Source organism: Carya illinoinensis, chromosome 8 (genome assembly GCF_018687715.1).
Source record: "Carya illinoinensis cultivar Pawnee chromosome 8, C.illinoinensisPawnee_v1, whole genome shotgun sequence".
Lineage (NCBI taxonomy): Eukaryota > Viridiplantae > Streptophyta > Magnoliopsida > Fagales > Juglandaceae > Carya > Carya illinoinensis.
In genome coordinates, this window is record NC_056759.1 from 2,052,692 (window position 1) to 2,073,480 (window position 20,789).

General features: G+C 37.4%; 2 protein-coding genes across 6 annotated transcripts; both read right to left on the minus strand.

Moving 5' to 3' along the window:
- Positions 1-2,182: 2,182 nt before the first annotated feature.
- Positions 2,183-6,325, minus strand: LOC122318219 (probable xyloglucan glycosyltransferase 5). Its single transcript, XM_043135414.1, has 5 exons — positions 5,114-6,325; positions 4,161-4,469; positions 3,780-4,070; positions 3,553-3,666; positions 2,183-3,425 (listed from the first exon to the last, which is right to left on the minus strand). The coding sequence occupies exons 1-5, from the start codon at positions 5,831-5,833 to the stop codon at positions 2,781-2,783; spliced, it is 2,079 nt and encodes a 692-aa protein (XP_042991348.1). The 5' UTR covers positions 5,834-6,325; the 3' UTR covers positions 2,183-2,780.
- Positions 6,326-8,996: 2,671 nt separating this feature from the next.
- Positions 8,997-15,282, minus strand: LOC122318858 (UDP-galactose/UDP-glucose transporter 7-like). 5 transcript variants are annotated; one of them, XM_043136554.1, is made up of 9 exons: positions 14,970-15,281; positions 14,676-14,846; positions 13,251-13,356; positions 12,900-13,145; positions 12,273-12,383; positions 11,188-11,346; positions 10,394-10,537; positions 9,976-10,165; positions 8,997-9,341 (listed from the first exon to the last, which is right to left on the minus strand). In XM_043136554.1, exons 2-8 carry the CDS (start codon positions 14,714-14,716, stop codon positions 9,998-10,000), a joined length of 975 nt encoding a protein of 324 aa, XP_042992488.1. In that variant the 5' UTR covers positions 14,717-14,846; positions 14,970-15,281; the 3' UTR covers positions 8,997-9,341; positions 9,976-9,997. The 5 variants fall into 5 exon arrangements, with proteins under 5 accessions (XP_042992488.1, XP_042992490.1, XP_042992491.1 ...); XM_043136556.1 differs by lacking the exon at positions 8,997-9,341 and having other exon boundaries at positions 9,783-10,165; positions 14,767-14,846; positions 14,970-15,282; XM_043136557.1 differs by lacking the exon at positions 8,997-9,341 and having other exon boundaries at positions 9,783-10,165; positions 14,767-14,858; positions 14,970-15,282.
- Positions 15,283-20,789: the final 5,507 nt, after the last annotated feature.

Consider the following 20,789-nt stretch of genomic DNA (forward strand, 5'->3'; position numbering starts at 1 on the left):
AGTATGTGGTGACCTCAGCTAAGTTATGGTGTTGCTAGAAGATCAAGAACTTCAATTGTAGAGGACCCCTGGCTTTTGGCTTTAGTAACTGACTTGGTTTGGTTTTTAGTGCTAAAGCGGCTTCCTTAGTTGTTCTGGGTTTGGCTTGATGATAAATCTTCCAAAATGATCGGCATTCTACTGATTTTTGTGGTTTCTCTGCATCGTAAACAAGTTCTGCTGTACGTTATGCCAATAAGCAGTGCATTATTACTCATTTTTGGAAGGTATCTCATTTAGCCCCCTGGTTACAAGTCTTATGTTTTTTAGGGGGTAGGTGTGGAGAGTTGTAGGGTGAGATTTACCGCTTCTATTGTCTTTCTATTGGGGGCTTTTTATCTAAACCTTTTTTTTCTTCTTTTCCAATACACATTGAATTCATTTACCCTTCTTTTTTCAAATTTGGTAATTGAATACATAAGAGGAAAGGGGAGAAGTTGTTGATTTGTTTAAAAATATATATAGGAAATTCCATGTTAAATTGATATTTATTATATGGCTTAAACAAGTGGATGGTGGTGATATAAACAAGAAATATTATTTAGGTTGTTTGAGATATTGTATTAACTGCAGTTGGACGATGCCAAACCTTTTTATATATACTCTGATGTAGTTTTAAATGTTTTTTATGCTCATTTTGATAAATTTTATACAACCAAAAACCTAAGCGGTTGATTTTACTAAAAGTGCATTGCATATTTGACTAATTATTGGTTTATATTTTCTTTTCCAGTTTAGGGGCTCATTTTTTGTAAGTACAAAAACCCAATTCAAGATTCTCTAATTGTTATTATTCAAATATTTTATCCTTTTTTTCATTTCATTTTCTGTGAGCTTATTGCATGTAGGATTATATTAATTTTGTTTGGATAGAAAGGCATCTACGATGTTATTTCTTTTATAAAAGATGAAAATGATTTCTACAAGCCTCGAGTAGACAAGTTTTATATAAGTTTTTAATATGTAATAAATAAGCTTGCATATCATTCTGGCTGAGCCGGGTCATGTCCGAGCACATGATCAACCCAACCCGGCCCTAAGCGAGGAGTATTCCCCGAGTCAACTTCTACAACTTTATTCAGCAGATTGTAAAAAATTAAAAAAAAAAAAAGAGAACTACTTTTATATGGAAACAATATAAAAGTAATACAAGTCAAAATGAAGAAATTACTGAATTAGGTAGCGGAGAACTTTGTAATTACATGGGGGCGGGTACCCATCAAACTTGATTAGATTTCACGCACAGGAAGCAAAAATAATTCTCTTTTTGGAATGTTTGGTTCATCAGAAAGCATGGTGGATTGGAGAGTCCTTTTTCTAGAAAAAGACGCTTCAATATATTTTCTCCCCAGTCAATATTATAGTCCAACTAAATTATTCGAAAAATGATGTTTCCCTGCCAGCATCATTTCTTGATATATCAATGTGTCGGAAAGGGGTCCATAAATACCCTAGTAAAAAAAAAAGAAAAAAAGAAAAAAGAAAAAAATAAGGTACATAAAGGTACATGCTTTCATTGGGTGAAGGTTATAAGCCAGACAACATGCCCAATTGCAGATTGACCCTGGTATGTCCAAGTTCAATGAAAGCTCTCTGAGATTGCTTTACCTGTGAGATTGAGTAATTTTAAACCTACATGAATGTCAGTCACACTGCCATAACTCACTTGCACCAAAATTGCCAGCTTAGGTATTATCCCAAGTGAATATGATATGCTTAAGCCAGCAGTTGGGTTGTTAAATCAAAGATTTTGCTGATTGGCAGTGCTTGCCAAAATGGAGTGGACCAGAGAAGAATGGTCAGGGAGATGGTACTTTGATCATATTGCCAACCAGGAGTACCATCTAAAAAAGCCAGAATCAGCGTATGCCCTACAAAAGATTTCGACCCACACAATTATTGTGTTAAGTTGTTAATCCTATAATTGAACTAGACGACCCAAAAACCTCGGCCACTACATACAATAAAAGCTGAGCTTTGTAATCAGTTAATCGCCCACCTCGCCTGCCGACACTTTATTAATCTAGACTAGATTCAACTTCAAACTGGCACACCTAGGCACTGCAACATTAAAAAAAGGCAAAAAGGAAGGGCGTGCGAACGCGTGTGTAGAGAGAGAGAGAGAGAGAGAGAGAGAGAGAGAGAGAGAGAATCAATGGTTACATTGAATAGACCAGAAAATTGAACAAATAGATGTTTTACATGTCTAATCACTAATGAAGAAAGAATCTACGAAGTATAAACCAGAAAGCATCAAGCAATCTCATCCTTGGACTCTCTCTTGCATTCTGCAAAATACAAAGACAATATGGCCTGGGGGTCAGCGGCGGGCGAAGGTGCCAAACCGCACACAAGCAAGGGTTGATGTAAACTGTGATACACTTCACGAACATAGAGTATTCTATCCCTACCTATCACGAACAATAATTCAATACCTATGGAGGATTACAATATGACCAATGCCCTATGGAAATGAGGAAAAATGGTAATTGTAAATGCCAAGGAGAGTTACTGTGAACATAGAAACCCTATCAGACACTTCATTCGTACGAGGAATACAAGAAATTCATTTTATTGAATTGGAGGGTTACCCCTTGACTGCAATCTCCCAAGGCAAAAAGGATTGGAACTTCCTTGCTTGCACTGCCCACACATATCACTGCTGCTGAGATGCACATTTACTGAATCTCAGCAGAAGGGTGCTTTTCTTTCTCCTCCTTTCTCTTGTCCCCCCCTCATTATTAGCTCATCTGCTCCCCAATCAAATCAAGACCCACAAGCAGGAAGGTCACCCCTTGGAAAAGCAGGAAATAGAAGTGGACTCCTTGTGCAGACAACAGGCTTCTGACAGAAGCTGTGAGCAAAAGGAATGCCAGAGCAAGCTCCTTCCTATATATCTTGTTAATTTTCTTAACAGGATCTCGAGATGCTTCTTTCTGTTCCTTAATTTGGTTCAATTCACAGAGCTCACTCTCAGAAGCTCCTCTGGAGAATTGTGGCTGGTTTATTGTTCTAGATTCCCTTTCAGCAGCAGCCAGTAAATCAGATTCTGATGACCTGCCAGCCTTCTTGGTGACAACCCACTCATAAGAGCTACCCAACTGGAACAATCCAGATACCATTGCGTTGAATTTTGTAACAGACATGGTATTCTCAAATAGCAGGTAAGGAACAATGAAGGGGAAAGATTTGGGGGCTGGAAGAATGTTTAGGAATGACATAAATACTGGCACATAACAAATGACCCATACGGGAAGCTCAGCCTCGGGGACAAACATAGTTAAAGGAAGAATTACGCAGAACAATGTGAAGGAATAGAAGGGAAGGATGAGTTTCCTCAACAGAAAGAATAGCAGTACCAAGTTTGCTTTCTTACATGCTGATATCTGCAGTATCGAAGAGTTTAAGCCTTTTAGTTCAGATCAAAAGTAATTAATTGTTGTGGGTCAACGACTTCTACTACATACAAGTTATTGATAAGCGGGAATAATCAAGGTCAACTATCAGAGGTACCTTTGAAGTTATGATTGCTGGAAGACACAGTCTAAAAAGTTGCATTGGGCCAGAATGCCAGCGATGCTGCTGCTTCCTGTAAGCTTCATATGACTCGGGAACTTCACAAAGGGCCTGAAAATGTAAATACATTTAAGCTTGAAAGTAAGTTCGGTCAATTTTCAGGACATCTAAAGTTGGGGTCCTATTCATGTACCCCTTCAATTAAATATAAAATCATCACGTACCTTTACATCATTAAGGAAGATGAACTTCCAACCATTGAGATGGGCTCGGATGGCTATGTCCATATCCTCCACAGTTGTCCTTTCAAGCCAGCCACCAGACTCCTCCAGGGCTTTAATTCTCCAAACACCAGCAGTTCCATTGAAACCAAAGAAATTAATGAATACCCCATTGACCTGCTGTTCCACCTCGAAGTGGAAACACAGATTAATGTTTTGGAGACGAGTCAACAGGTTTTCATCCTTGTTCACGAAAGCCCATCTAGCCTGAACCAAACCTAGTTCAGGATTGCCCTGTGGCACCAGGTAAGAGAGATATACATATTAAGTTCTCAGACTACTTTGACTAAAAATTTCACCAAGAGTGTATAATTCTTTTCCCACCTTGAAGTGGGGCACAGTTAGCTTAAGAAAATCAGGATTAGGTTGGAAATCTGCATCAAAAATCGCCACAAACTCGTAACTCATAACGTAATCACAACTCATCGCTGACTTGAGATTCCCTGCTTTGTAACCAGTTCTAACCAAACGATGTCGATAGATTATGTTGATGCCCCTTTGGCTCCATTTAGCAACCTCTGCTTCAATTAACCATTGAATAGTCTCATCATCAGAATCGTCAAGAACTTGAACCAGTAGTCGATCCTTTGGCCAATCAAGTTGGCACACTGCAGAGATAGACTGCTCATAGACCTGCATGAGGCCAGTGCCAGAAAACCTTATCAACATCAAGAAAATTCCACCAAAAGAATCTACAGATTGGTCGTATAAATTATTTACATTGATTTGAACTATTTTCAGACACCCTCATCAGATATATCTCCTATAAGGGTAATTTCTTCTATTTCACTGAATAAAAAGATATGAACATTGTGACATAATTATTGAAATCGTAATCAAGCTGAGAATTAAATCTGATGGTTCTTTTTTGGGGGGTGGTAGGCAATAAGTGTTTAATTGACAATACGACGCTTTCATCATTACTGAACTGTCTTGTAAAAAATTATTGAACCATGCAAATTACTCCTGAACGGTGCAAACCCCTTAATTCAATACGAATCAGTAAGGATTAAAAATTTTCTTTCTTCTTTTTATTATTCTTTTACTTTTTTTTTTTTGGTACGTCCAGACGAGCATTCTTCTTATTCTCAAAGTTTTCCAGTTCGGTAATGTCATATTTCCGTCCCAAAATTTTCTAATCCTGAATAGAATAAAACTATATAATAATATAAAACAAGTTCCAAATCCAGAACTTCCACTAGTTAGAAGCGATACAAATCAATCTAAAGACTTATACGTACCAGGAAAGAAAGAAAGAGTCAAAATTAGCGTCTTACCTCCCTCTCATTACACATTGGAATTTGAACGAGAACCATGGGATAATTGCCTGACCCCTCCACATCATCCGACTTGAAGGGATCCCCCTCAATCCTTGGCTTAATCTTCTTGTATTTTATCCATAAGCAACCTAAGCAAAGTATCATACGGTCCACGGATTGGATAAGGAACAGAACAACACAGAAGTTTGAGAGTGCTTGAATTGGGGGCGCAATGTAATCGGCCCGGAATGTCAACCAAGCAACATAAGCCATGTGGAAGAAGCCTCGCAACTCAGAAGTCCGAGGAATGTGCAAACTGGGATTCTTAAAATAATGCCACCCTTGGAAATAGGCAACCACCTCAAAGGCCAGGATGGCCAAGGCAGTGACTAAGAACGCTCTTATGATTCTGAAAAGCAGTTTCCCTTTACCCAACTTCTCGCTGGCCAAGGTTACTCCTTGTCTATGGATCAACCTCCTCTTGATGGCTCCGAGCAATGCCCAGAGTGCCGTGGCGAGCCAGGAGACGCAACCGATAGCACGGTTGGCCTTGAGAAGCAAGACCCACGTGACCTGCTTCGCATTCTTGCCCCGGCTTTTCTCCACCGGCCGGAACGCAGCGTCTGGGCCGTCAATCTCCACAACTGAGAAGTTGGGGTTCTCCATTGTGACTACCACCGGGGTTCCCTTGCGGGTATCTTTTCCCCACCAGTTAGAAAAGTCCAATCTTGGAGCCATTTCCGAGCAAGGTGGCTTTTGAACCTCACGAGCTGAAAAGGATGCCGAATCCAAGAACAAACAACGGCCAAATCTTCAAGAAACTCTCATAATCAGATCTGAAACTTGAGAACCAAAGCAAAACTCATTCAAGAACCAACCAAGAAAACTAACAAAAGCTACCGGAATTCACTTCCACACACTCCATTCCACCCACAATGTGGAAAAAAAGAAAGAATGAAAAGAAAAACCAAGAAAAGGGAGAGGTGAGAGGGAGGGTTTCTCTGTACTGTTTCAAAGCCAGAGGGCTCTCACTTAAACACGGTAAAGCCACATTATGAGGGCAAGTATCTGCAGCCGTGACAGAGCCTAACTCCATGTGGGGGTATTTGTCAAGCAAGCCGGACAAGCAACGTCACTCACGCAAAAGTTTACTGTTTTGGGCGTGTTAGGAATCTGCATTTACAATGGCACGAAGTAAAAGGAAAATGCTGTAAGCAATTCTTTGACTAAACAAGGCTCAAGAAAGGGCAGACTAGCTGCTGGCTTCGAGAAAACACATCCATTCTTAGCGAAATCTAGATTTTTCAAAGTGTTTCGGGTGGTGCCAATTGGCCATTGATTATAATTAATTAAAACCTTTAACAAGCTATTACCTTTTCTTAGTTACGATAAATATTATTTTTAACTTTTAATTTTTCTATTTTTAATCCTATTCCTTATATTACATATTTAAGCTAATTACTTAAAATTTTATCACATTAAATAAATAATTGTGGATGATAAAAGGAAGAGTAATATTCATCTTTTTAAGTTTGGTAAAAAAATAAAAGTAGATTGAAATTTCAGTTTTATTTTTACTTCGATACCTACCTAAGTTGTATATTATTTTCGAATATTCTTTATGCTTGTCAGAAGCATAGTGCTATGGATATGGTTGTAATTGCACAGTTCAGATCAAGGGTACTTTGCCTGAAAACATTTAAAATGGTAAATAGAATAATAAAAGTTACACAGACAGTGGCTTGGGGGCCCATATCAATTGGCCCACACTATTCTACCCTCCTCTTGCCAATAACACGCAACTTTCTTTATAACATAACAAATTAGTAACACAAATATACAAATATAATTTATAATATAGTCACAGTTATTTTATAATTATTAAATATAAACAATTAATTTATAATATAGAGGTTCTTTAATTTATAATTTATAATTTTATGAAATTTTAAATTTTACTTAACCTTTCACTTTACCAAAGGTTGTAAAAATAATTATGAAAAAGGTTTGTGTTGCCCATTAATAATTTAATAGTGGATATATTACAATTATCAAAAATTCTATATGCTTTTATTTTTACGTACTTTTTACGCACTCCATTAATATAATTGGCTGCATCATTTTTTTAATATAAAATAAATATTTTAACCAATCACATTAATAAAATGTGTAAAAAATACATAAAAATAACTATACATAACATTCATACCCTCCACCGCTCCAAATTTAATTTCTCTACTATGTCATAGCAGATACATACCCTCATGAAAAACGTGACAAAAAGATATGAGAGGGTCTTCGCGAGATCTTCATTTGATCGTTAAATGCAAAAAACTATTGAATGCTTTCAACACTATTATTGGCAAAGGAAAATTTTGTGAAAGGCAGTGGCCCTTTAGCTCTTTGTTAGGCTAAAAGGCGGTTCCAGCAGTACCCACAAATAAAAGAATCCAAGAAGACAACCGCACACTCACACCCAATATCCAACTTACCATTAAAGCACACCACAAAAATGTTCCCTAACTTCCCAGTTTTGTGTCGGTGGTAATTAATAAATATATACCATTCTACTTTGATAAAGGAACCGGAAGTGGATTGTGGACCATTCATTGTTTAGTTTAGACCCTTGATTAAGGCTGCGTTTGTGCCGTTTTAATGTTGAGTTAACCGAATTTTTTTATAAATAATAGTAAATTAAGTAAGTGGAGTGAGTTATGTAGAGTTCATATAAAATGTGTTTTTAAATGTGTTTGAATGTTAAAATAAGTTTAGTACTATTTATAAAAAATTGAAAAGTATTTTGGGTCTCACATATAAATATGTTTTGAATTAAAAAAAGTTATGACTTTCACGTGTAAGAAGGTTTTGAGTTTAGATAAATTTAATAATTTAAAAATTAAATATTTAGATGTTAAATTTAACTTAAAATTAGATTGAACTGAATTGATCTCAACTGAATCTTAGAACCAAACATTTGTGTGCCAGATGAGCATGTATGTAGTTAAGTTTAAGCACTAATTCGAGAGAAATGTCGTTGATAATAATTCTAATTAATTTTTATTTACATGTCAATTGTGTGATAAATGAAGACAAGATAATAATTTAAAATATTGTGAATATTTTTTAGCTGATTTAAATAAAATTATTAACACTGAAAGAGAAAAGGAAAATGAAAGAAGAGCCAGATTTCATCAAAGTAACAAAATAAGAAAGATTTTGGGTACTGTTTGGAAAAGGCATGTCAGTCTGTTTCCCAGTGAGGTCCAACGGCAACAGGTCCATTGATCACTAATAGACACATCGCATTTATGTACGATCTGTGGGGGGTAAGCCAGCTCTCATTTTCCCCCGTTACCACAAACCCAACATTAGGCAGGATTCCTGGAAGTGGAGCCAATTTTCCCGTTTAGCTTGTCAATACGAAGCATGAATAAAAAAAATAATACTCGTAAAATGGCAACAAATTCATTGAGCTGGGCTATTTTTTTGGTACCAACCCAAGAAAGTGTCACCACAAGAGTGATTTTTTACTCAATCTTGTAGCTCATTTTAACGAGAGAATGCCAGATACACAAGTGTGATAGATCGAAATCGTGCACTAAGCTGCTGGGAATATTACCCTAAAAAAACACCCCATAAGAGGAGGACATCAATACTCTATTGCAAAGGTCATTTTTCATGCCACGGTCTGGCCTTTACATGGTAACCAGACTATATGCGTCTCAATTTTTGTCTGTTTGTGTCCCTCGTCTAGCCACTGGGAGACTCAAATCCTCTAACAACCCCATGTGTGCGCACATGCACGTGAAACGGAGAGGAAGGTTGTACACATGGTGTGTATTGATATGCTTGGATGATTTATGTTGGATTATGGGATCCAACGATTTTCCTTAGAAACTTGTTAGACTTATGGGAGTATATTGATGTTTGACAGCCTAACCTGTCATGCTCACCTGCAGCACATATATATAGATGTGGGGCTCTACACTACCAAAGTGTATAAAAAAATAAAGTTCCGCCTATGCTAACAACACTTGCTTTTGGCTTAATGATAAACGCTTGATCCTAACAAGTGATATAAAGAAGAGGTTGCAGGTTCGAGTCCCTCAAGTGTCTCTGGGGGAGATTGTTAGATTATGAGATCTAGTAATCTCCCTTAAGGACTCCCTAGACTTATAGAAATATACCAGCGCTTGACAGCCCAACCTGCTGGTACACCTTGTGTGCACTACGAAGCCCTTCTTGCCTGCCCACAACATGTATATAGATGTGAGACTCTGTACTGCCAAAGTATATAAAGAAATAAAGTTACGTCTATGCTAACAGCAATTACCTTTGACCTTATGGTAAAGGCTTGATTCTAACAATTTATAAACTATATTTAAGCTTTAGGTTTCTGAAAATGAAAATGCAAATCATAGTTGATGTCAGAAGGAAATGGATCTTTCTTTTGCTATCGGGATTAGGCCTTGGTTATAATTCTGGACCTCCCACCCCATGAAAAAAGTAATTGCTTTTCCATCAAAATGAAAAAGAAATCTCAATATTGTTTTGACTAGAATACGCATTGAAATCCACTAAAATGGCAGTAGCTACAGTTCTCATTGTCTACGTAAAAATACTTGATAGTCGTGGTCCTCTTCTCAAATTCTCAACCTTCTTGATCATATTATGACCGAACAACAAATAGCCAAGATAATAAACCCTTCTTCATATTTGGCACTGCTGCTACATGTACGAACATTAGTCTGGTAAACTTTAACATGTTTAAGCTTTACTAACTACTATAAGAGAAGGGAAAATAGGTCATCTGATTATCACTTTGTTGATTAATAATACAATTTATAGGTATTAATTGAAAGTTCAAGTAGCTGTTGCACCTCCTATGCGTCCACGTGCCTTTTATTTACGATGAGCTGCTTCAACATCCGATACTACATTCAGTGTCTTGTTCTTCTTTTGTTGATATTTGGCATACGAGTACCACACACCACCGGCTGAGTTGATAACCAATCCAGTTATATTCAAAGCATGAACTTGAACACCACCCAGTAACACAAAACCAAGGGTCTGAGACACCAATAAGAAAAAGAAAAAAGATTCAGTCACAAATTAAGAATATAAAAGCGTATGAAAGACGTGTTAACCTGAACAGTTATAGAAACATTATATATGGGCTGGTTATCTGGCAGGAAAAAAAAAAGGATGAGTAATGGGCTGGTTATTAGAGTATTCCAAATTTTCCTTTCCTAATCATCCAAATCTGTACAAGCGGAGCCTGAGATACTCGATGCATACCGTGGAGCCAACCCCTTTAAGAACACCAACTATTGTTGTTGTTAAAGCAGAGTTGACTATGGTACATAAGAACATGGTGAAGTTGAGGGCAATGCCCATTACCAATGAAAGAATCAGGATCGCCAAAAAGTATAAAGAATTACTCTGCATATAAGGACAAATTTCAAGTTAGACATCAGTTTTATGGTTAAATAGAGGATGCATTATAAGGGAACAATATATCAAAGGATTCTACCACTGCCAACAAGAAACAAATCTTAATGATGGAACGATAGCATTAAGAAATCAAACGATGCCTATTTTTATTTTCCTTTTTTTCTGCAATTTTATTAAAAGCTTTACTCAAATAAGTCTGAGCAACAAATACAAATTTTTTGACTGATCAGCTATGTACTCTTTTCATAAATGGAGGCATTTCACTTGATTTCACTGGTAGTATTTATGGACTTCAAACCTTTGAAGCTGCATGCTTCTAGAATGATGTAATATGTGCAAGGGTAACAAAGTTGCCACCACTTGTGTAAAAATAATTAAGGAATTATTGTCAAGGATACTTGGTTATCAAACTTCAAGCTATTGTTAGATTTTCCCGACCAATAAATTAGGTTTTCTTTTTCAACTCCATTTATTCTCCCAAAATATCTGTTCTTGTGACATTGAATAGGATTTCAAGCACAAACTGGCATCCTACTATGTCCACATAAAAAATAAAAGAATAAAAAATGTATATAATATCAGAGAAAGAGCAGTTTAGCATTTTTTTTTTTTAAATTAATGACTATTCGAAAGAGTACCTTTGCAAATAATAGCGATAAAGAATTTGGAAACTCTCCTGTAGCTATGATGAGAAACAGCAAAAATGGAAGGGACAACATGCTGTTGTAAAACATGATTTCAACCGAAGAAAGCCCATCCTCTGCACCAGACTTCTCTACCAAGACTAAGTACATGGTCTGCATTTGAACATATACAATTCCAGTTGTAAAGCACATGTAATTACGAGCTTCAAATCAATCTTTAGCTATGAAGCTAATAAATATCCCTTAAGTAAATATTCTGCCTGTCCCCTTGCTGCCACCTCTTCAACATGGTATAAGGCTACAGCCTGCAGGCTTTGGGCCTCAAGCTCTAGCAGTCTCAATCCTCTCACTAGGCCCAAATCAAGAACAGTCTCAAGTCACTATCCAAGTCCCCTGCTGTTTGGCTCAATGTCTTGTTCAAGGGCCTCTGATCATACCATTGTGCTTTATCGATAGCCATAACAGAGACAGGGTTGGGAATGGTTGATGTCGGTGAAAGGGAAGAGGGATAATGGAACCAAAATACTTAGCATTGATGCCACATGGTAGATCCCAAAGGGGTAGGGATTTGCTATAGCAGGTGCAGAAAATGTGGCAGAGTTTCCGAATTCTAAATATTCATATTTGCAGAGTTTATGAAAGACATGTTTGGTCTCGAGGACTTAAGGTGCAAAAAATATCAGATTTATTTGATATTGGTGTGTTTTTGTTTGATTTAGGGTACATCTAAGGAGGTTAGAAGATGGCGAAAGAAATGGTAGATTTGAATCTCATCGTGCCTTTCATTTTATTTGTTTTTTTGGAAAGGGGGTTTGGAAGGGGGATTGACACTGACTAGGCTTTCTTTCTTCCTTCCTTTCTTTTCTTTAAATTTTAGTTTAGATCAGGCGCCACGTCCAAAAACAAAACGGGCACATTAACCAATTGATAACCTAAGTTGACATCATAGGTTAGAGAAACCAAAATGAAGGATTTGTGCTAATAAAGAAATTAACTACAATAACTAGAAATTTGGATGAATTTCAGAGACGAAATATATACTGGAATCTATCCATTTGTAATGAAAAATGAAGTCCAACCTGGAAAAAAACAGAAGTAAGGGCCATGCTGTATCCAAAAAGGTCAAAGGAAAAATCTCCTAGAGCAGCGATGATAACTCCAGCAGCTGTCAATATAACAGAAAGAGTCACCTGAAATTTAATAAAGGAGCAGCTGATAGGTCAGAACTTTCTATTCAAAATTAACAGTCATGATTTTTCTTCTGATCATTTTTGAAAAATACTTAGCAATCATTTCAAAAAATAAATATAGCACTTAGAACAACCATTGTACATGATATGTAGCATATGCGTCAAAGAAACGTGTGTTCTAATAAGCATGAGCTTAGATACCTTTGAGGCAATTATGTACTTTGTGGCACACTATAGATCAATTCATGAAATGTACGCTTTTTATACTATCCACTTAAGCAGTATAATGCAGTTACAGCTTTAGCTATGTATAATCTTGGTATTCTTAGAAACCAATATTTAAAACACCACTGCACAATGTTAACATAAAGTTTGGTCAATACAATTAATATGCCATAGAGAATATTCAAGTGAAGTCAAAATTACAATATACACCTATGAAAAAGCAATTTCACATACATTAAAGAAACAGTCTCATCTGTTTACATGGAAATTCAAATAAGAGCATTCACGGACCTGTGTTGTAGGTCTCCCTTTTCCTGAAAAGAATCCGGCGATCAGTACAGCAAGTGGTGTGAGTCTTTTTATCGCAATATACATTGGAATATTAACTCCTTTTAAACTTGCCAATGCAAATGCCACATTAGCATTGTAAAATAGTGAAATTGGTAGAAGCTTCCTAGCTGTCAATATATCTACTGATTTGGCTTTTGTGTGTCCCATTCTTCGACCAATGTGTATAAGCAAAGTGGTTGCCAATTGCTAAAAAAAGAACAACAGCAAACAAAATATACCACCGACAGTCATGATATCCTTGCAAAGTTAATGAAAGAGTTAGTGCTCTAATCTGCTTTCACAAATTCATACCTGCAAAGTGAGGAGGGTCATTGAGTGTGCATACTGCATAAGTATGGCCTTATTGATAAAAACCATCGCCATCGAAGCAACCCCATATGACAAGGCTGCAGACAAGCTACATGGACAATAGTACAGAGTTATACATGGCCCTAACAAGAATTAAGATACCTTATATGATGCAAAATCATATATTACATATAATCGAAATCATCAACAGCCATCTAGTTAGCTTAATTAAATTTGGGTTCACACAAAATTAATTGAAACAAATTTTTTTTTTGGATATCCATGGGGGTTCGGGCTAGCTTGCGTGCACCTCGACTAATCCCACAAGGCCCTGAAGTTAACGGCCAGGTAAACCTCCAGTGCCCCTGAGGGGACTCGAACTGGTGACCATTGGGGAGCAAATCCAAGGTTTGACCAACTGAGCCATCCCTCACATGATTTTAAATACCGTACCGTACCGGCCGGAATATGCCATACCAGCCATTGGTCCGGTACAGGTATTGTACTTGTTTCGTACCGGCCTGTACTAGCTAGTATTTAGGCTTTTATTTTATTTTTACATTTTTTCAAACTACAAGCTTATTTTTTGACCCCCAATTCATATCAGACTATTTATAATTTATATATATATATATGTATTTATGTATAAATTATTCATATATAAACTATTATTTTAGAATATAATTTATATATATTTATACATATAATTTATTTATATATCGACTATCTCGAAACAGTACACAAAACGGTACCAGTACCGAAATATTTCATTCCAGTGCCTTGACCAGTATGCTATTTGGTACGGTATTCAAAACATTGATCCTCAGGGTTAATTAAGTGACATAAGCATGGGCGATATTCTATCATAAGGAGGACTATTCAGACTTGGGTTTATCACATCGAGGTTTATTTGTAATTGAAACTTGTTCATTATTGTGGCAAGGAAAATGCGTTCATGAGGCTCAGCGAGAAGGACCGTGTGCAATCAAGAAAATGATCTGGAATCTGGATGGGCCCGAAAAAAGAAACCTCAATTTTTTACTCGGTGAACTAACAAACTAAACTAAGACTTGAATGCTTTAATTTGGATTAGTTATAATATTACGACTCTCGATCATTAAAGATTAGTGATATTCTTCATAATGGTATCAGATGAAAGTGAAGGGGCTTTATTGAATCACAAACCAATGCTTTACAAGGGGGGCCTTATTTATATGGAGCACAATAAAATAATTTACAAAGCAATGTGGGACTAGTTTAACAGCAGTTGTAACGATTAGTAATTCCACTCGACGTAATTCTAAGGTTTCCAGGCATTCCTTGAATTGAGATTCAGAGACAGCAAACGAAGCAACTTTGCGAAAGCTACCGAAGGGGGTATGGATAAAGAGATAATAACAATAATAATATTATTCTATATGAAAAAACCTCAAAAATGGACTTGTTTCAGAATCACTCTGGTTTTCCATGGCCGACGATGAAATGATAGTGATGACGAGATTGCGATATATAGAACAACCTCTCAGTCACTCCAGCAACGCCATCAAATCACAAAAAGCTCATCATACCCCGAATCCAAGGCCAATTCGTAAGAAAATCCTGCAAATAAAACTAATCCGAATTCGGTTCAGTAAGCGAAAAAACCAGCCAATAAAAAAGAACTAAGAAAAACTCGACATTGGCAAAAGATTGAAGAAGAAGAAGGGAACAAATACACTTAACCTGATTAATATAGCAGCTAAAAGTTACATAATAGCACGAGGAAAAATAGAAAGGCGTAGATCGTCTTAATGATTTAGGTTATTGCAATGGTATTGAAGAGCTGAAGAAGAGACGATTTTGTGGACAGTGTTCAGTGTTGAGTGTGGGCGAGCTAGAGACAGATGAATATAATATTGAAAAAAAAAAGAGAGAGAGAAGAAAAATCCAGAGGGTTTTCGGTTCGACGAAACAGCTGGCGGTAGGGGCAGTAGGGGCGAGCGAGGCTCGCAATCAGTGGCAAATGCAAGGATTTGAAAGCCACGGATGCGGAGTGGTCGCCAGTAGTGTTGAGCGGCTTGCATCACGCTTGGAATAGTACGGATGTTTAATATATGGGCTTTGCTAGATGCAGTCGATAAATATAGTCGACATGCAGTCGGCTATACAGAATAAATAAAAAAAAATTATAAAAATATTTTTTTTTCATGGTTGTACAGAATGAATAAAAAAAAAAGTTATAAAAATAATTTTTTTTTTCATATAGATCCCATATTAATTTATTTTTTTAAAGCGACTGCACGCCGACTGCATTTTCTGACTGTACAAATCATTTCTCTTAATATATTTTATGAACAGTTCTGCTGCATGTATCCGCCGTAACTTTTGCAGAATTGGCTCACCTCAGCCGATGTTATTAAAAAGAAAAAAAAAAAGGAAAAAAATATGAAATGAGAGAAAATTTGAAAGAGTTTTATTATGTATAAATAAAGTTGCATACTAATTTGTATATCACTATTGATTTTTTTATATTTAAAATTTAAATTAGCATTGTCTTTAATAAAATTTATTTTTTAACCAATCATATTAGATTGATGTACATATTAGTGCACAGTTGTGCTTGTAACTAAATTTTTGTAAATTGAAATAGAAACCTCGTATGCTTTTGAGAGACAGTTGTTGCTTGCAAAACTCTAAAATCGGTGAGAGAGATTTGTCGCTCGCAAAACACGAATCCTGTGCCAAAATCGGAAGAACACCCATCTTCTGAGAGTCTACCATTGCTCGCAAAACACAAATCGAAGAAAGCTCTCAATGGCTTGCATTGCTCCTCCTTACTCTGTTTTCACTTTTAAAAATAGAGGACATGATGAAGCTATTTCAACTGGGCCCTTGCTGAACGTGGCGACAATGATGTACTGATTTTGTCCGTAGTGATGAGCTGAAAGTGATATTGCGCAAAGCCGGTACCATGCATGGAGAGGGTGGCTAAACTACGACTTGGTAGCGGTGTGTAGTTAAGTGGTTTTCTGCATGGTGATGATGTCGTTGTGTATTAGTGGTTGCTTCCTTTGGCCTTGTTAACGTGAGGAGTTGTGATGGAGGCTGGGTAACAACATACAAGGAGTCGGCACGAATGTTGACAGTAGAAGGGTCATGGTGTGGAAATGGTTTGCTTTGGTTATGAGAGAAATGGTGATGGTTGATATTTTGGCATTGGTTGAACGTAAACTGGTTGGATGTGAAATAGGTGGTCTGGGTTGGCATGGAGGAGATCAACGTGCGATAAGGCTTTGGGTTAGAGAGCACACACGCTCTGTTTCCTTGCTTGAACTGTAACAAAGCAAGATGGAGAAAGAAATTCTACTCTAGAAAGGCTGAAAGTAGAGTAAATATTCTCCATGTGTATTGAATGAATCGAATTGCTTTTACAGGGAATGAAGTTATATACAATTGCTAAAGGAATATTCTAACTACCTATCAAATATGAAAATACAGTAATGCCCTTTATGTATAACTCGGCAAGGAAATAATAGTAATATGAAAAGGGTTTCTATAAACTGAATGGCAGAGTCCATTCTATAGTGCTCACGATTCCTTTGCTTTCCTACCTTGATGATCCTCCAATATCCCCCGCAAGATGGAGTGTAAAGGTTTACGACACCCATCTTGGATAAGTGATGATGGAGGACATGTGAAGGTAAAGCCTTTGTCATAATGTCGGCAACAACTTGAGTAGAGCTAGGAACATACCGAGTGCAAATACTCCCTTCCTGAATTTTGTCACGAATTAAGTGACAATTGAACTCGATATATTTGGTCTGTTCGTGAAAAACAAGAATTGTAGCGATATGGAGGGCAGCTTGATTATCATAGTGAAGTAAGGCCAACTGAAGGCAGGGAACCTGAAGAGCAGTCAAGATGAAACATAAACCATGTGAGCTTAGAACAGGTTGCTGCCATCGAACGGTACTTTGCTTCAGCTAGGGAGTGAGAGACGACGAACTGTTTCTTGAACTTCCAAGAAATGAGAGAAGAACCAAGGAAGATACAATATCCAGTAACAGATCTTCTGGTGTCAGGGCAAGATGCCCAATCCAAATCGCAATATGCATCAAGCTGGAGAGGAGGAACTAGGTAGCAGAAGACCTTGCCCCGAAGCACTTTTAAGATATTGAAGGATTTTCTGGGCAGCTAAGAGATGTATATCAGTCAGAGTGGCCATAAACTGACTTAGCATTTGAATACTATAACATATGTCAAGTCGAGAAACTGTGAGATATAAGAGTCGACCTATCAAACATCTATAAATGCTCAGGTCTAGCAGAGGTGTGCCAGATGACTTTGTGAGTTTAAGATTTTGTTCAATTGGAACCTTTGTGGGTTTGCTGCCTAATGTACTCGAATCAGCCAAAATATCTAATGTATACTTTGGTTGGCATAAGTGGATTCCTTTGGATGACCTTGCAATTTCAATGCCAAGAAAGTATCTTAGTGTGCTGAGATCTTTAATATGAAACTTCCTATGCAAAAGATGTCTGAGATCATGTACAGTATTAAGATCATTGCTTGCCATAAGTATGTCATCAACATACACAAGGAGAGCAACAAAAATTCCATTAAGCTCTTGGGTGAAAAGGCTGTAATTAGCTTTCGATTGGGAAAAACCAGAAGCAATTAAAATAGATGAGATTTTAGAGTACCATTACCTCGAAGCCTATTTGAGGCCATATAAACTTTTAAGAAGCTTGCAAACTTGGTGAGGTGATCCCTTGTTATAACCGGGGGGGCTTGTTCATGCATATATCCTAATGTAAATTCCTATTTAAAAACGCATTATTTACAACGAATTGATATAAATGTCAGCCTTTAATTGATGTCACTGCCAAGAGACATCACACAGTGACCAACTTGGAACCAGGGGAGAATGTTTCTTGATAATCCACCCCCTCAAGTTGAGTGTAACCTTTAGCCACCAGACAGGCCTTCAACCTTTCAACACTTCCATCCAAACTATACTTTATCTTGTAAACATATTTGAAGTCGATTGGAATTTTTCAAGGTGGCAAATCTGTGAGGTCCTAAGTGTGGCTTGCTTCTAAGGTAGTGATCTTATGGTCTATTCTTTGCACCAATCCGGGTTTTTGATGGCTTATTTATAAGTCATTGGTTCAATGTGAGTGGAAATGCTAATGGAAAAGGCTTGATATGAATGTGAAAAAGAATTTTATGATAAAGTGTTATGTAAGGGAAATGGATTACCTGAGGATAGTGGCTTCTTGTTCAAGATTGGAATGGGAGCTGTAAGAGAAGTCTGATGACAATGGAAATCCTTCAAATAATGAGGTGCACTTTGATGTCTAGTTGACCTGCTAAGGAGAGCAGGGAGGGGGGGAGGTGAAAGTGAGTCTGCTGGAGGAGGGGGAGGAAAGTGTGGTGAAGAAAAGTGAGGAGGAGGGAGGTGCAATGTTGGGTGAGTTAAGGGGTTTAGTTGTGGATGAGTTTGGGAAAGGGGTAGGAGAAGAATGAGTGGCAGGAATAGAGTGCGGCATATTGTCAACGAGTGAGGAATTGAAATGAGAAGTGGAATGAGAGGTGCTGTTAGAAATGTCAGAATGAAAAGGAGAAATTGTTTCATGAAATTCGACATCTCGGGAAAGAAAGATATGTCGAGTGTGTAAATCAAGCAACTTATAGCCTTTGACCCCGAAAGGATATCCTAAAAACACACTCTCTTCCACAAGGATCAAATTTCTTTCTTCTATGGGATAAAGTGGAGGCATATGTAAGGCAACCGAAAACTCTAAAATGTTTGTATTGAGGTGGGACGTTGAATAAGATTTCATATGGGGTTTTGTCATGAAGGAGCGGGGTAGGTGTCCTATTTATAATGTATATAGCTGCTAGGACACAATCAAACCAAAATTTGAGAGGAATATTTGATTGAAACTTAAGAGCCCGAGCCACATTCATTATGTGTTGGTGTTTGCGCTCGACTATGCCATTTTGTTGGAGTGTTTCTACACAACTCTTTTGATGAATAATGCCTTTGAGTTGGTAGAAATCTTTCATTTGAAATTTGAATCCATTGTCACTTCTAATGGTCTTTATTTTTCTTTGGAATTGGGTTTCAATCAAATTGCAGAAAGTGATGATGCAAGAATGAGTATCTGATTTATTCTTAAGCATATAAACCCATGTTGTTTTGGAAAGGTCTTCAACGATAGTAAGGAAGAAACGAGACCCATCATGAGCAATGGTGGAGTTTGGGCCCCAAAGGACACAATGAATAAGATCAAATAAAACTAGAAAAGAATGCGGAGATGGAGGAAATGGGAGACAATGGTGTTTTGCCAAAGGGCAAACGGAACAACGCGTTTGATTATGAAAATTCAGATTGTTTGTTACAATAGAATAAGAAATTAAAAGCAATTTAGAAGGAGAAATATGGTCAAGACGACAATGCCATAAATCAGACATTAAATGAGTAGCAGAAGTGGAAGTGAATTGATCTTTCTTGAGGAACTTTGGCAAGGCATTAGCTAGTGCGGAAGGTGCCACTCGTGATCTAAGCAGATGATATAATCCACCTCTTACTTCATCCATCCCAATCGTTGTCCAATAGGCTAAGTCTTAAAAAAAACAAGAGTTGGAGAGGAAAATGAGGCAACAGGAGTTGTGTTGTGCAATTCTTTTGGCAGAGAGTAAATTGAAATGAAATGAAGGTACACATAAAACATGAGTAAGAGTTAGGTGTTCAGAAAGTCTCACAACACCAACATGAGTGACGGAGATTGCCTCTCCATTTGGTAATTGAACGTGATAAGAGACAGTAGTCGTAATGGATGTGAAAAGAGAGGTACAATAGATTATATGATCTTTTACACTTGTATTAATAATCCAAGGTAAATGAGATAATGAAGAGAGTTGGTGTGTGTGTGTGTTGACGAGCAAATAGCCATATCAGAAACATGAAAGGAGTTGGCATGATGGGGAGTTGAGGAAGAGGAAGGTTGTGCAACAACAATGGAAGCCATGGGTGCGCTAGTGTCCTTAGGATGCAAAAGAGCAAGAAGCTGTTCGTATTGGCCCTTAGTGAGCGCCACAGATTCATTTGAGTCATTATCTTGATCAACATCAGGAGGAGTTATACAGGTGGCAGCTGCTACAATGTGTCTAGGTTTGCCATGGAGCTTGTGACCAGGAGGATAACCGTGTAACTTGTAGTATTTTTCAATATTATGGCTAGTCATGTGACAATGTGAACACACGGGTGCTTCAGCATTTCCAATCTTAAAACAGTTCTTAAGAGAATGACCATAAATTTTACAACGGGAGCAATAAGGTCGATTACCTTGAGGACTAATGGAATTGGAAATTTTGGGGTTATTCTTGGTGGTGGGATAATGTGGTTTGGCCATTATAGCTATGAGATCAAAGGGTGCAGAAGTGGAAATTAGTTGGTGTTGCCGTTCTTGTTGTTGAACCATGGAAAAAACACGGTTGAGTAGTGATAAAGGTTTAAGGAGCATGATATGGTCTCGGGTGTTAGAGTATGAGTCA